Source organism: Plectrocnemia conspersa, unplaced genomic scaffold (assembly GCF_051122295.1).
Source record: "Plectrocnemia conspersa isolate PC_06_02 unplaced genomic scaffold, ASM5112229v1 ptg000002l, whole genome shotgun sequence".
In the NCBI taxonomy this organism is placed as follows: Eukaryota; Metazoa; Arthropoda; class Insecta; order Trichoptera; family Polycentropodidae; genus Plectrocnemia; species Plectrocnemia conspersa.
In genome coordinates, this window is record NW_028277166.1 from 8,199,122 (window position 1) to 8,215,087 (window position 15,966).

The following is a 15,966-nucleotide window of genomic DNA, read 5'->3' on the forward strand; positions in this document are numbered from 1 at the left end:
AAAAGAAAGTGCTCTTCCATTAAGACAATCGAATGCAAAAATGTATCAATTACATTTTAAACTGTTGCCGCATTTAGTGACTTTTTCCTGTTTCCAAACATAAAGAAAACATAAAAAAATTAAAATATCATCGCCGAAATAAAATCTTTTTTTTAAGGGACTTTTGGAATCTCAGTTTGAAATGCCTTGAAAAATAGATAAAAATGAATCAAATCAAAATAATGTGTTTTTCTATTGTTTCGTAAGGACTTATTGACCTACCCTTGTATTAGGTATTATATAAGATTTATTCAATAGACTCTATGACTACTTATGAATTTATTAACCCCTGATAGTATATAGAATGCAATAAATTGCCTTACAATAAAAAAAATCTTTATTTATTAAACACATTCATTTAGCTTTCACATTTTTGCCTTGAAAGAAAAACTAAAAAGTCATAATTTTTCTGCTTGTATTGAAATATTCGGAATTATGCAAATAATAAATAGTATCTTATCTCTGTGTTTTTTTATTTATTCTTTAATTGTGAGTTAAAAATTTTAGATTAGCTCTTAATCAATGTTTTCTAATTGTTTCAAAAACATATTTAAAACCACATTAAACCGTATCTTGAATACCCTAAAATAATAATTGTATATCTTACCTAGAATAGTCAAGACTCTCAGAATCCGTAAATATGACATCCACGTCTAGTTCGAACCCCCTTAGAGGAGACGTGGCAGTCGCCGAATGAAGGGGGATGCTAAAGGGGGACGAATGAAACGCTACTAGCATTTCTGGACCCCTGCGAAAAAAAATGTAATTGTTTACAAAATAATATTTAAATCTTTGATTGTATATTCTATATAACACAATGAAATATACAGAATTAAGTATATAAAATATTAGTGATTGAGCTTTTTGATTAACCCAAGTATGAACATTTCAATGGGAAAGGTTTGAATTAATTTGCAAGACCTCACCTGGACACGACCCTTGGCAGCCAGTCTCCTCCGCAATATTTCACAAGCACTGGGTCGTTTGTCGATCCACCGTCGTAGAATATCAAATGGTCCCTTTCGCCGGTGCACTCCTTCCAGGCCCTCAAAGCTCGGCCGGTTTTGTTCAGGCTACAATGACAATAAGTACGCAATTAGTTATTTACGTTGTGCTTTCACGTAGTCGTACCTGTGGGAATGCTTCATTTACCCCGTAATTTATATATATTGTAATAAGGTGATGTGTGTATGTGTAAGCCCAAAGGTGGTTTACGTATCGCTTTGATGGTCACAAACACATACGAAAATTATTAATTTATATTATCATGGAGGAAATACTATTTCATTAGCCTAATTTTTTGCCAACTTGTCAATACCGTATTTACACTAGAGAAATACTGAGCTTATTGAAGACTTAATTGATAAAGAAAGATGCTATACAATGACATTGAAGCACAAACTAGTTAAACAAAAACTAGTTAAATTCTTATGTAAAACTTTAATTGTAAACAGCTTAAAGTGTTTCACAAAAATGTAATAAATCAATAAAACGTATTTTACGCATATAAATTTAATTTTATAAAAATGATATTTAAGGATGAATATAAACAATACATCAAAGGAACTTTTGTGTAATGATTTTTGTGTGGTTTCTTTGTTAATTAAAAATATTTGATAACACATGTACCTACATCAGGAGTTAATTTATATTTTTATTAAGGTTCGCGTAATATTGTCATGAACAATACTGTTCAGATTATTGACCATTTTAATATTTAAAAATAATTTATCTTAATATTCTAAATAATTATGTTTCCTTTAGGAACATAACAAAATTGTTATGCTATGATAAGTATGTACATATTCTTATAAATGTCAAACGACTTACGTTAATGGCCCCGGGTGGGCCACTTTAAATATCTGAGGCAAAAATTATATAGGTCCGAGAGGAAACACTTAATGTTTTAATTTATTTTTTACATTAATTAACGCAAGGTTGACGACATTTTTCGCTATTTTTATTTATAAATTAAGCAATAGAGCTTCGTAAAATATATATTTTATTAAATATCTTTGACACTTGTTAATCAAAAATAAATTTATAAGTAAATAATTAAATAAAAAATATTGCTAATACCTAGTCATGGATATTGATCTCTTCATCTGCATTTTGTGCTCAGCTTCTTGTCGAACAGCAATCATAGCATGCTTGCAATTTGGAACAGTTTTTTGACGTAAGCTCCAATAGCACGTAACGTTTCTGTATTTAAAAGCGTATTTTTAATTCAAAATATTCAATATGTATCATTTTTATGTGGTATATGCATACCTTGGATACATTCCAGGATAATTGGGACTCTGTAATCTGCATGGCTTTCTATAGCACTCTTCATAATTTCTCGTGCAGTACGTCCCTGGTGAAACTTGACCTCGTTCCGACGGCGCCGATGGTGCTCCAAATCTGATACGAATGCAAAATATTAAAATCAAGTTGAAAAAATAACAATAAGGTAAAATTGATGATAAGTGCAGAATATCTCCTTATTTTCCCCTTTGAGTGAAATATAAGGGCGTGCGTTACATGCGACCGCACGCCCACTTCTTCTCACTCACCCTCGTCACTTAACACGCGAGTGAGTGAAAGGAAATGTATCTCACCATACGTGCCTGATTAAAACAATCTCATTTTTTATTAAAAAAAATTAATTTATAAAAATACAGAAAAGTTATTAAATTATAAAAAAATTTTGGGTTGCAATTTTTCACGATAACACAATTATAAAATAACCGTTAACGAACTCAGTATCTTCCGTTTGTTTTTATCAAAATTAAGCTGGATACTTATAAGTATTTTGTAGAAGAGTATGCTATCAATTTCAATTAAAGTATACTAGAGCGATCTTCTCCAACGATTACAAAAACAATCCCTATCATTAAAAATTCGCTGAATCAGGCGTCGCCAGCAAAAGTGATTATAAATTTGAGAAACCAATCACGAAAAGAAGCACAAATTTGCACAGAGCACTTCTTTCCAAACTAATCAAAGTGGCCTTTCAGACACAAGGGGTGATTAAGAATTTATCGATTCGTTATTAAGGAAAGAAGCGGTGCCAGGTCAGACGGAGTTGGATTTTAGTCATGGAGGGAGAGATGGCAAAGTTGTAGAAAATGAAAATACTTATAAGGGTTTCGCCCGTGGAAAGGACAAAGGTTTTCGATTAAATAAGCCCGTCCTTATTGACAAGTCCGAAAGAGGGTCCGGTCGCAAATGTTGACTTTATTTCGGCTTTGATTCGATATAGAATAAGTAGGTGTTTGTCATAACCGAGAAGTTGCTATGTGTTTTTTTAAAGTTATATGTAAAGCAATTCTGTCATTATAAAGGCGATGATAATATAATGTTAATAGAATTAATTAATTTACCAATAAAAAAAACACAAACTCATAATTTTTATTGTAAAATAATTAGTACATTTTACAATAAAAATTATGAGTTTGTATTTTTATTTAAATACCTGATTTCACAAGAGGTGCTTACAAAATCTATGGGTAAATAGCAGTAAAATAAAACTAGAATAATTAAAAATTAAAAAAAAATTCGAAGTTTGGTTTGATATTAAGTTTAAGGTATTTTAATAAACCTACTAAATTTAGGACATTAATATTTAACATTATGTATTTATATACAATTTTGTTATTGTATATATACTTATTTATTATATGTCAGTATAATTATGCAAGTGTTCTTAATTTTTTTCTCAGATTTATAAACAATTTTATTTTCGTCTTCCATTGTAACATGAGACATATAATAAAACAGAACATAATCAATACTTACACGAAAAAGACATCAAATTGATTATCTATTTATTAATGATTAATAACTATTATTTTAATATATATCACTTTTTTTAGCTTGTCTGTTATTTTTATAAATAAAAAAAATATCTGAAAAATTCCTTTATTGCAGGATTCGAACCCGCAGACACTAAATTATTTATGTTGCATATTTTCGAATACCGTATTTTGGCCTTAAGAAACATTATTATATTTATGATATAATTTTTATAATAAAGTTTCTTAAGTTTGTTTTTTTGTGATTTGAAGTTCATGAGTAAAACTGATTTATAAAAGTTATATTACCAATTTATTAAATCAAAAGAAGCGGATAAAACAAACTTGTACTATAGAAGTCTAGGTCTAGACCTTTTTAGTATTAGCGTTATATGCAAAAAAGGTAATAAAGGGATTTTTTAAATATTAAACCTTCGTGGTGATTAGTAAGAAAAAATACATTACGCTTCCTAAATTAATACCTAAAGTTCGCAAAAGTACATATATTTATGAACGAAAACGTTAATTAAAAACTCTTTGCGAACTTTAAAATTGTAATATCAAACTATACCACCTAACGTCTTTTCAAATATTCCTATATTCTATTATTTGTTTCTAGGCAATTCGGAATTATTATTACTAAATACGTTAATTATTTTTTTATTTATCATCAATAAATATTCTATAAGTGTACTTTGGAAGCCAAAGACAAAAAGGTTACTGTTAAATTTATTTATTTAAAACCGAGTACTGTATTTTATTTTTATTATACGTTTACTACTTTCTTTTAAGATTTATTAGCGAACGTTGAACTCAATTTAAAATTATAATTAAAGCGTTTCTTCGGAGAGGTCGCAGATATCTCAGAAGAAATTCAACTATACCACAGCTAGAAAAGCAAGTAAACGAATATTTATTCAACCATTTTTCACGTATATACGTAACTACGTATATATTGTAGTACGAAATATACAGGTTGATTAAATTAAGTTTTACAATAAAAAATACATAAATAAAAGTTAATGTTTAAAATAAATATAATATCGTTAAGATAGATGATATTGTAAAAAATATAATATCATTATGCTAAAATTGTTTTTAATATATTAAATTGTCTTGAACCAAACTCCTAATCTCATCTGATGTGTGAGATATAACACTGTCATGTTAGAATTATACCTACGAAATTATGCTAAATACGATGTAGTAATTTAATAAAAGTTTTGATTATTTGCTTTTTTTTAGCTAAGTCGCTAATTTCTTATAGTATTGCCCAACAATGCTCAGATTTTTAATAAAACATTTTGACGTTATAAGACTGATTTAATTTCAAAATAATGCTAAATCAATCTCGCTGCTCCTTCAAATCTAATTCCTAATACTTTAATATTTAATAATACTCTTGCAAAAATTAAAAATATAATAATTTATAGATACGATATCACTTTCATCAAGCTTTGTTGAATTAACATCATGGTTTTAATCCTGATTGTTGTACGAACACTAATATAGTGTATTTAACTAAAACAGTAACAAAATATCTTAATGAAAAAATACAAGTAAATGTATATAGTATATACTGATTTTGAAAAAGCCTTCGATAAAGCTTGTCATGGGTTATTCGTAAGCCAATTGTTGGACTTTGCTTGTTCAAATTATCTAACTAGATTATTCTTTAGTTATTTCAGTAATATTTTACACTACTTTGCATGCATTAATATAGCAGTTAAATTTCAGTTTTTTTTTGTATGCAAATGATTTAATTTATTTAGATGCATTAAATCTATAACTGTCACTTTTTTACTACAAAGTGATTCAGATTATCTATGTAGATGTGTTTTCGTGGACTTTGCCTTAAAGTTTCGAAAAAATGCATATTATGTAATATTCCCAATCTAGTTTACCAATAAAATATTTCTACGATCTTGGTAAGAACGGTATGTCTAAAGAAACTTTCATAAAAGATTTAGTGAAAGATCGTTTATGGGAGCAAAAAAATTCAAGATGTTCGACTTTGTTACAAATAATGAATCAGTCATTCGCACATTCTCATTTCCATTTAAAAATTCTAACCGGTTCACAAATAGTTATTTTTTAAAATTGCAAGTTTTTAATGTTACATCCTATATAAAAGAGCTTCTATGTAAATATAGATGCATAGTATACATATATATATACATACATTTATATTCTTGAAGATGAAACGAAAGACTATCCATAGTGGGGGCCCGCACAAACTTTGCGCAATTAAGCAGCTCCGTCCCGGCACTTTGAAAGCAAAAGTATATTAAGTTTCAGGGGCGAATCCCGCGGGATTCGACGCCGCTTTATTCGAATAGGACCTGCGTTTGGACCTCGATCTTATTTTTGGTTAAAAAAGGACCCTTGGGAAAACGCAAGGGTCTTTTTAAGCAATTTGCAGCATTTCCTAAACTTCGTGTCCAATTCAATGACAAATATTTATTTATTATGTTTAAAATAATACATTACATCGATAAATATATCAATATTATAATATAACATTTAAAACATTTCAATTTTTAATTATATTAAAATAAAAAAAAATATTGGGACGCTTTTTTAATGTATATGCAAACGAGGGTATTGTAATGAACGCCGTTAAAATTAATTATGTAAAATATGTAATTTTGAACAAAATTACTAAGTTAATATGTAAATATATTGAGTATCACATTTTTATCGTATGTTTTATTATTATTAAAAATTAAATAATCACATACTATGTGTATGGTTTGTTAGGGTAAGACTGTTCTAATGAATTTATTATTCATTAAAATATTTTCTTCGCATGTCTAAAAAAAATATTTTAACGTCAAGACTTTAAGACGTCAAGAAACCCATTGTTAAGGTGCTTAAATGCCAAAGATAATTATGTGTAATTTTAAATTGAAAACCACAATAAGCAAAATGGAGTGTCGTGATCAATATTTTCAATTGCAAAAAGCAATGATTCTACATGTACAGAAACATTGACAGATTGAAACAATTCAATATAGAATACCTACGTATAAAAAAATATAGTTTCACAGACATAAATACAATTTCTTATACACATACCTGACTATGGCCTCCATCTGCGACACAAACTTGTATCTGAGTTTGAATTCAAACGGCGTGTTTATTCTCACGTGGAACAATTTCACGGATACGGTGATGGTAGAAGTCTCGCTGTAGTACACAGCGTATCCTGAAGAAGACCCACACCAAGAACCACCTGAAAAGGGAGCAAAAAAATCTGTTAATATTACTTTAATACACAGTATGCGCATAGTGAAAATATGTATTAATAATATTATAAAAATGAAATGTATATTTAAATTTTTAATTTATTTTTACTATAAATACATATTATTAATTACAAAATTAGATCATAATTTATGAATAAGGTACACAAATAAATTAATGTATGTTGTGTATTTTTATTTGAAATTTTGCATACTGCCTTTTTACAAAATATCGATTTTTAAATATTCTGGGTTATTTAATTATTAAAATACTATTTTTTTAAGTACAATTAAAAATAAATAACGCAGAACTTTAACACATTTTATAACTAGACTGTTTTTTAATTAACAAAATACGCTGATCAAATATGTTTTATTTCTCAAAGGATCTTGTAGAAGAGATACTTTTTCCAGAAATTCTTGAATACGTTTTTTTAATTTATAAAAACATCAGTTTTAAATAAGTATGTCAGCAAAGTATTTTTTTAAATTATTGATATTTATTTATTTCATACTGCTTAACATAAAATTAATATATTTATTTAATTTAATATAATAATTATATGTATATTATTGTTAAATCATCTTCGAGTATACTTCTAACAAATATGATATAAAATATTATATTATAAAAGTGAGATGAAATTCTTACAAAAAATCTAACATATTAATTGTTTTCAAGTAAGGTTTAAGTTAAATTATAGAAGGGTGAAATAAAATATCTAACTTTTTTATTTTATCTGCATAACTTAATATACAGTTACTGCTATTTTTTTAAATTAGCAGCTTATTAAATATATTAAAAAGATATTAATATCATATTTTTATTTAATTTTTATGCAGTCTATTTGGTAAATAAGCAATTTTAATATTAAATATATTTACTTCCCTCCTTATTATTTTAAATAAATTTACCCAAAAATTTTATCTGTATGTTATTACATTATATTATTTAAGGTTAGTTAGTAGTACTTTTGTTAATAGTCATGATAATGCTTATGTCAATCAAATGTTACTTCTAAAAAATTTACGTTTAGTTGATAAAAAACGTTAATTGGGTGAGTTTTTAATCAGTTCAAATATTATTAACTCATCCTTTTAATTGATTTTTACAACAACTTATTTGTAGATACTAAATATATATTTGTTAAGCACATTATGAAATCTCTCAAGAATATTGATATTTAATATGGAGGTCACACCCCAAATCTAAGCCACATAAGACCACGCTGGTTTTATGATAGATTTATATAATATCACTCTATTTTTCAATGAAAAGTACTGATGATCCTACGTGATAGTATAGCCCTTGAAGTTGAATTCCCAGAAGTAAATAACATTTAAAGCATTTAAAGAGAAAAATAAAACTGTTATTATCTAGCGGTATCGCAAAATCATATGATTTTCTTATTGATTGCCTTCTGCTGACACTCTAGATATAAGTAATCACTATAAATTTATCTAAATATAATTATTTCGTTCACTGGATTTAACAAAATTGAAGTGTAAATGCTGTTTACAACTTATTAAGATGGTATATATATTTAATCTTATATCAATACACAGCTAAAGAAAAAATGAAATATTTAAGCCGATATACGAATAATAAATGTATCATATATCTAATAAATATTCTGTCAAGCATCAGTTTATTTACTACGTCATTAGTAAATTTATTAGTATATCTAGATATTCTGACCAAAGTAATGAAATTTGAAACTTGCAGAAAAATATAGCAGAAGATATACTGACAAACGCCTGAATATCTATATTATAAAAAAATCTCTGAATCGTTGATCGGAAAATTTTGGTCAATTACGCAATATAATATTTTAGAAAATAATCTGTTTAATCTAAATGTTCTTTTTTGAAACAAATATATACAAAAAATGTTGCATTATTTTACAATAATTTAATAATCAACGCCCAATTTAAAAGTTTGTATTTGTCTCAAATTTTTATGTTCATCTATATTATGTTATTCATATATTGTTCTCAACAGTAGTGAACTTTATTGAAACATATTTGAATAGTAAAAATGTAATAATGATAGAAATTAGCTTAGATGAAAAAATCAAACAGTAACAAAAACACGCTGATAAAAAATGTTTGGTTTATTTTTTTTTAGAGGATTAATATAAATGCATATATAGATTTTTATTCCAGAAAAAAAATTGAGAACTATGAATTCTGATTTATTTAATATTTTAGCACCTGATTTAAGACACGTTAATGTGTCACTACAATACATAAAGAAAGAAAAACTTACATATTTAATGTGTATATATGAGAAGCACTATTTTTTTCTTAAAATAACATATTTTTTAGTAAATATGACATTTGAATTTTAGAATTAAAAATACTAAATTGTTATTAAAATTACCTGAATCATAATTATAAACATAAAACTCTTAAATCAATCTAAATATTCCTATTATTCAACATCATTCACCATATATTTGCTTTTTGAAAAATTATTTATAGTTGTTATAACCCAATAACAAAACTTGATAAAACACACCGACGCCATTTCCATTTATTAAATAAATATGAAGTTAGTAACGTGATCACGTTCACCAGACCTCAATAAAACCGCGTTTCCATTTATTCTGATGCGCTCTTTTCCGCCTTCGCAGATATATAATATATAGACATTTCAATTTTATTTTTATTTCACTTTTTTACCCCACCTTCATCATCGCTCCGCCCTTTCGACCGATAAATTTGCTTCGGGGCGGTGCAGCTGTACAAGGGGCGATTGTATGAATGTATATATGAAGCGAAAGGATTTCCACCCACAATTACTCAAATCAACGAGGATAAAATCGTTTTTCAATATTTCCACGTTTACACTTTGAAATAGGGGATGAGGGCAGATTTAAAAATTGACGTGGAAATCTCGGTTCGTGTTTATCGTGTCATATGAGATAATATACAAACAAGTAAAGGGAAAGGGAGATCAAACATTTCGCCGATTAAAGGTGAAGGGTGGCTTATAATAAACAAATATCATTTTTCAGGTTCTTGTGAGGAAAAACTTAACTTGTGAGTAATGGAGAGACAATATGTAGCATGATTTTATATTATGAATCATTTTGGTGACACTCTTTATAAATAATTTAACAGTAACAGTCCTCACATTATCAAATATTTGCTTTAAATATAAACGATACAAAAGACTTTTTTCAATATGATCGATTTAAAATTAATAAAGATTTAAACTTATAGTTTTAATTTCCTTGACTAAAAATTTAAGAGAAACATTATTAATTTATAGTTGTACTAATAAATCAATAATGGGTGATTTACCAATATGAAATTTCATAATAAAAGCTTTGCAAAAAGCAAGAAATACTTATAGTTAAAATATCGTTGATTTAAAACTATAAGAGACTTAATTTATTTTTAACTGATATTTTTTTTGTAAATAAATACTAAGCTTAATCAATGACCTTTTACATTTTTTCAACAAATTTCGCAACTAATGCTTCACTCTATTAGCTGTATATCTTTATTGATTATCTTCTTTTCTAATTTTACAATAGCTATTTTGAGTTCCTTTTAAATCCGATCAAACACATTAGTGTTATTCCTTTAACAATTAAGTCCTTTGTATAATATTGTATAAATATTTTCATCTGCCATTCTAAAAATACAATTTAAACACAAAAATAATATGCTTTTATATTTTATGTATCATGATTTAATATCTTTTAATCTCCACACACAAAAGAAAATGCTATTACCCTTTATATTCTTATCGAACACTATCGTTTTCACGGATTATGTAGCAAATTTAATAACAGCTTACAATTCTCCTTTTGTAAATTTAATATAAAAATCTTTTTAATATATTTTAAGCCTATTATGTACATATTTTTTCTCTTTCTAAGCATATAAGTAATATTGCACATGACAAACTTATTACTTCTGTATATTATAAAAAATTATATTAACCTATCTTTATTAATAAATAAATCGTTTTAAATAACTTTAAAGCTAACGGTGTGTAATATTACCACTTTATTTGGATATGTCAATTGATTTAATACAAAATTAGTTTTGATATTGATGTTTCAAAAATAATAAAATAATTTATATAAATATTTAATATAAAATTTTTTACATACCTGTAAAAGGTCTTCCAAGCTCAGATAACTGCATAAATCCATCTGGGCATCCATCGAGAGCTGACGGTTCGTATCTACCAACGTTAAAAGCGTCAAATATAAGCTGAAACAAAATAAATAAACATATTAAAAAAATTTATAGATGCTCTTAAAAAAATAACATATATTCCCATTAGTTATTCTCGAAATTGTGGTTATTTTTTTTAAATTTAGTCGTGGTTTGGCGGTTTTACTCAAGTTTATGTGTTGAAGCATATCTATATTCTATATAATAAATAATATTTAATAATAAAATTTCACATTCTAATATTCTGCATTTATCGAGCTTTCAAATGACTGTAGTAATGCATTTAGCTAGTTACTTTTGCTACGTGTAGTATGCACAAAAGCCTAAAAACTTTTTGCTGTGTCGTATAGACTTTTTGCTAGTTTATAGCGCTTTTAACGCTTTTTTTTATCATAGTTAATTTCAATAAATTTTACAAAGTACTGGTAGTTCATTATTTAATTAATCAGCAGTGAAAATATTATATATCGTTTTATATAAATGAATTGATTTTCACAAAATTAAGCAGGCTCAATCAATCCTACCCTAAATGCCTTTATATTTTCTATTATATAAGTTGTGGGAGCAGTCAATCGTATACTCTCGAGTTAAACTGCCCTCGTTATTTTTTTCAGTAGGGACCTCTGCACTGTAATAAGTTATTAGTAGCCTACATTAAAATAATAACATGAAAAACGTGCTCATTGTATATCTGCCGGCCGTTACGCGCACTATATCCGAGTGTCAAATTTTGCTGACGCCTGGTCAAAGCAGATAATTTATTAAGGCAGGGGTCCAAATTTATGGTTGCATCAATTGGACCCGTTCGAATTGGTCTGCGGCCTGGTATGATTTGATTAGCTCGCGCTGTTTTAATGCCCTTCGTTTATGGGCGGCTGGTGATTAAATTTTATTACGCACTTTTAGGACGCAGGGGTATCATCCCTTGGCTGAATTCCAATGAGGGGTGCGGTCGATATTGGAAATTTGATGTGCCAAATTAGCAAAAATACAGGTTTGCGACGAATATTGTAACGCGCGGCTAAAAACGTGTGTCGGGCGCTGGGTTGAATACAAAATGGCTCGGGAATGGGACGTGTTCTGATTTTTACTGGTTCAGGGTTTTTTGTATTTTTTTTTATCAATACTTAGTGTGTAGCAACTCGGTCAAACAAAAAGTAACGATAGGGTAGTTCGACTTACATTTTAAAAGTTTATGACACTTTAAACACAGATGTTGCATGGTTTTTTTAACATTTTTATGTATAAAGAATATATAAAGCTATATACTGTTTGGGAATGCAAAAAATGGCTTATGTAGAAAAATAAGGAGTTTAAGGTTTTTTTAACTAACTACAGTCACCAAAATTTCAATTTGTTGTAATAGGTGTATATACATATTTTAAAAATGTGTTTTATAAACTGAAATATTAAATATTTTACCGAGTACTTATAATTAATAATGGCACAATGATACACTGTTATTTCTTATCTTTATGATGATTCATTATTCAATGACATAACTATTTAAAAAAATACTGACTTTCCTATGTACGTTGACGACATAAATAGTCATTAAAGGAACTGAAATTATGTTACAAAAATCTTTATAAATTTAATTATTATATAAAAAACTTTGCGACATAAAAACCGAAAAAGTGCATTTATAGCAAAAAGTATTTTTTTAAATATAAAAACAGCTAATGATACAGATAATAAAACATACTTGCTTAGTATGGAGTAAAAGAAGTTACTATTTTTTTCAAAACTCGAGTCATTAAAAATAATGTGAACAAATAATAAATAACATATCCTATTTTACTAACCTAAAAATTATCAAAGTATGTCCTTAAAACCTACATCATCAAAAAAATTACTAACCGTAATTAAATCACAACATTTTTTTAAAGTCTACGTCATATTTCCAAATGTTTTCAAGGAAATTCTTTTTAAAATGTAATATTTTGCAGAGTTTGCATTTTGCATTTTGTATAATGATAATTTGTAAAATTTAAAGCCAATCAATAACGTGATTATTTTAGTTTTTCATTAGGTATATTAATGAAAACCTTAAAAAAACATGGATATATAATTAAAGACATAAAAAATTAAATTAAAATCAGGTATTTTATTAGTTATAAGATGGTTTATTTTTGCTTTACTATGAACCATCGTTTTGTACTATTATATTTATTTTAATAAGCTTTCGTTTTCTTTAATGTAAAGTAAATACCTTAAGCATTTTACAATAGACAGTATTTAAAAAAAATTAAACATTAAATTGTCAAGAAGATAAGCATATTATTTAAAAATAATTACTTTAAATTAAGTAAATGCCCTTATTATGAATATAGAAAATTATGAATTTAAGCTATTTGAAGTAAAAAGTAAACTACTGAAAAAGTACTGCTTTTACAAGCACAGTTTTGATGTATGCAAAATCTTTAAAATCATTAAAATATATGTTCATTAATAGTTAGTTTATGCTATAGTAAAATACTTGAATTTAAATAATGTAATCCTTTGGTTGTCAAATATTTTAGGTTACGATATAAATATCGATGTATTATAAAATACGTAAAAAAATATATGATAAGTTTAAAACGAAACAAATACTCTGCAACCTATAACAAATGTATTTTGTTGTATTTTTTGTAATGAAGTAGTAAAAGATTTCAGAAATCTTAGGGTTAAAAATTCACCTCTATAACTAGTATATAATTTATTATTTGTTTTAGGTATAAAAATATGATTTATTATTAATTTTAAAATACTATTAATTTTTTAATAACATTTTTACGTCGCAAAGAGAAGACAAAGTATTTAACTAAATCTACTATTTAATACCTTAATATTTATAAAAAAAATATTAAGAAATTCATATCAAATATTTATTCAAACAATGTATTTAAGTAGATACTTAAGATTAAATTAACGAAAACAAACTTTTCTTTGCGTTTGGTTAAAGTTTTCCTCTTAGCCTTTTGTTGAAAATCTCTTTCTAAATTTTTAGTAAACTTTTGCTTATCTTCACGCCAAAGTATATATGATCATATAATTAACACGTCTCAGTTAAACCCGTTTTTTCTTTTAAAAATAACATTTACCGAAATCAGATTAGATTATAAATTTATTAGGTTAGATATAAATATGTATTTTCAATTATTACACAAATTTTATGTGTAGTTTTTATGATTTAAACACACATATTAATATAAAAAATATGTTATTTTATTTATTCTGTTTTACTTATATTTATTTATAAGTTAGTTAGTTAAAACATTAAATATCATATTTTTAATAAATAAATAATAAGTAAAAATATAATATACTAGAATGATATTTTATTAGTCGCAAGTAAATAAAAACTATTACATTCTATTTAATCATTTGCCACTTTTAGTTTGTATGAAACTTAACACCTATGAAGGATGATATATACCATAAGGGTTGTAAAATGTGTTTGAACCGTCCTATACAAATATAGTTTTATTTTATTTATTTAATAAATTAACCCTTAACTGCAAAACGCGTGTAATTAGGTAAACCGCCCGCGTGTCATTTCTAGCCCTCTATCGCCTGACTTGTCATTTTTAGACAACAGTACGATAAGGGTTAATGTTGAGATGGGTCGATGCAAGTCTTCATAATATAATAGTTGTATCCTTTTAATTCGGCGTTGCTTGTGTACCATGTTTGTTTTATGATGTTTTGGTGAGCTTTCTGAATTCTGGGTTTTTTGATATTGTTAAATACCTTTAGAGGAAAAACATATATGGAGCCCTAAAACAAGGATCGATTATATAAATAGTAAACGATAAAAACACTAACAATTAACTTAATTTAAATATATGTCTGTTTTTTCAAACATTTTTTTTTGCTTTTTTTATTTTTACTTGTGACTTTTTTTGTGTAGCTGCTAAAAGATATAAATCTTCTGATGATAACTGTAAATCATATTTATTTATGTTTAAAAAGACTTAGAGCTGACGCTTTTAAAAAAAATTGTCATCATTTATATTATAGCAGATTGGATTCCAAGAATCTTTCAACTTGATGAGTTTGTAAGCAGCAATATAGACAAGATCACGCATATTAAACATGTATGTTACATTTTCGCAGCATAATTTGCGTATAATTATCAAGCAACATCATAAATATTAATCGATTTGATATACAATATAATTTATGCGTTATTTAGAGACGTTCAAGCGTAAGACGAGCGTGGGTTAGATTGATTGCGGCAACGATACGGATTAATGACAACACAATGAGATTAATGGCGAGAAAATAATCTCGCGCTTTCGATAAAAAATATATTAAATTTAATACCGGCGAATTTTCGCCCCAGAAAGTCCGATCGGATGAACGAAAAGCCGGTTGTTGTTGGCGATGATGGCAGTAGTGGTATTTCGAGGGTTGTGTGTGTGTGTTTTTTTTCTTTTCTCGTCGGATCTTTCGCGAGTAGAAAAAAGCAGAGTTTACAACGGCGAAAAGAGTGAGGCTTTTATGGCCGGAGTTAATGTTCCGTGAACGAGAAATACGCGGATCTGGCCGCAAGAAAAAGCTTGAGGGAAATCTTTATTCGCGAAGAAAAACGCCCGAAAATCATCCCTGAAAATATGCTGCTTCAACCCGATCAGAGGGGGTTTCTTTTGTGATGAGCTAGAGGGGGTAGGGGCCCGGTAGGGTTGAAGCTTCGATTGCATTATTCATGGGATTAATTCGAA

The 15,966-nt window shown here is 27.2% G+C and overlaps 1 protein-coding gene across 1 annotated transcript in view; it reads right to left on the minus strand.

The window, feature by feature from the left end:
* LOC148237533 (uncharacterized) overlaps window positions 1-15,966 on the minus strand; it is a 211,433-nt gene that overhangs the window by 12,610 nt on the left and 182,857 nt on the right. The window contains exons 5-10 of the mRNA XM_088205533.1: window positions 11,191-11,293; window positions 6,894-7,050; window positions 2,311-2,442; window positions 2,119-2,241; window positions 966-1,112; window positions 647-787 (exon numbers count right to left, since the gene is read on the minus strand). Of these exons, the coding sequence (XP_088061659.1) occupies window positions 647-787; window positions 966-1,112; window positions 2,119-2,241; window positions 2,311-2,442; window positions 6,894-7,050; window positions 11,191-11,293 (803 nt within the window). The remainder of the gene's footprint in view (window positions 1-646; window positions 788-965; window positions 1,113-2,118; window positions 2,242-2,310; window positions 2,443-6,893; window positions 7,051-11,190; window positions 11,294-15,966) is intronic.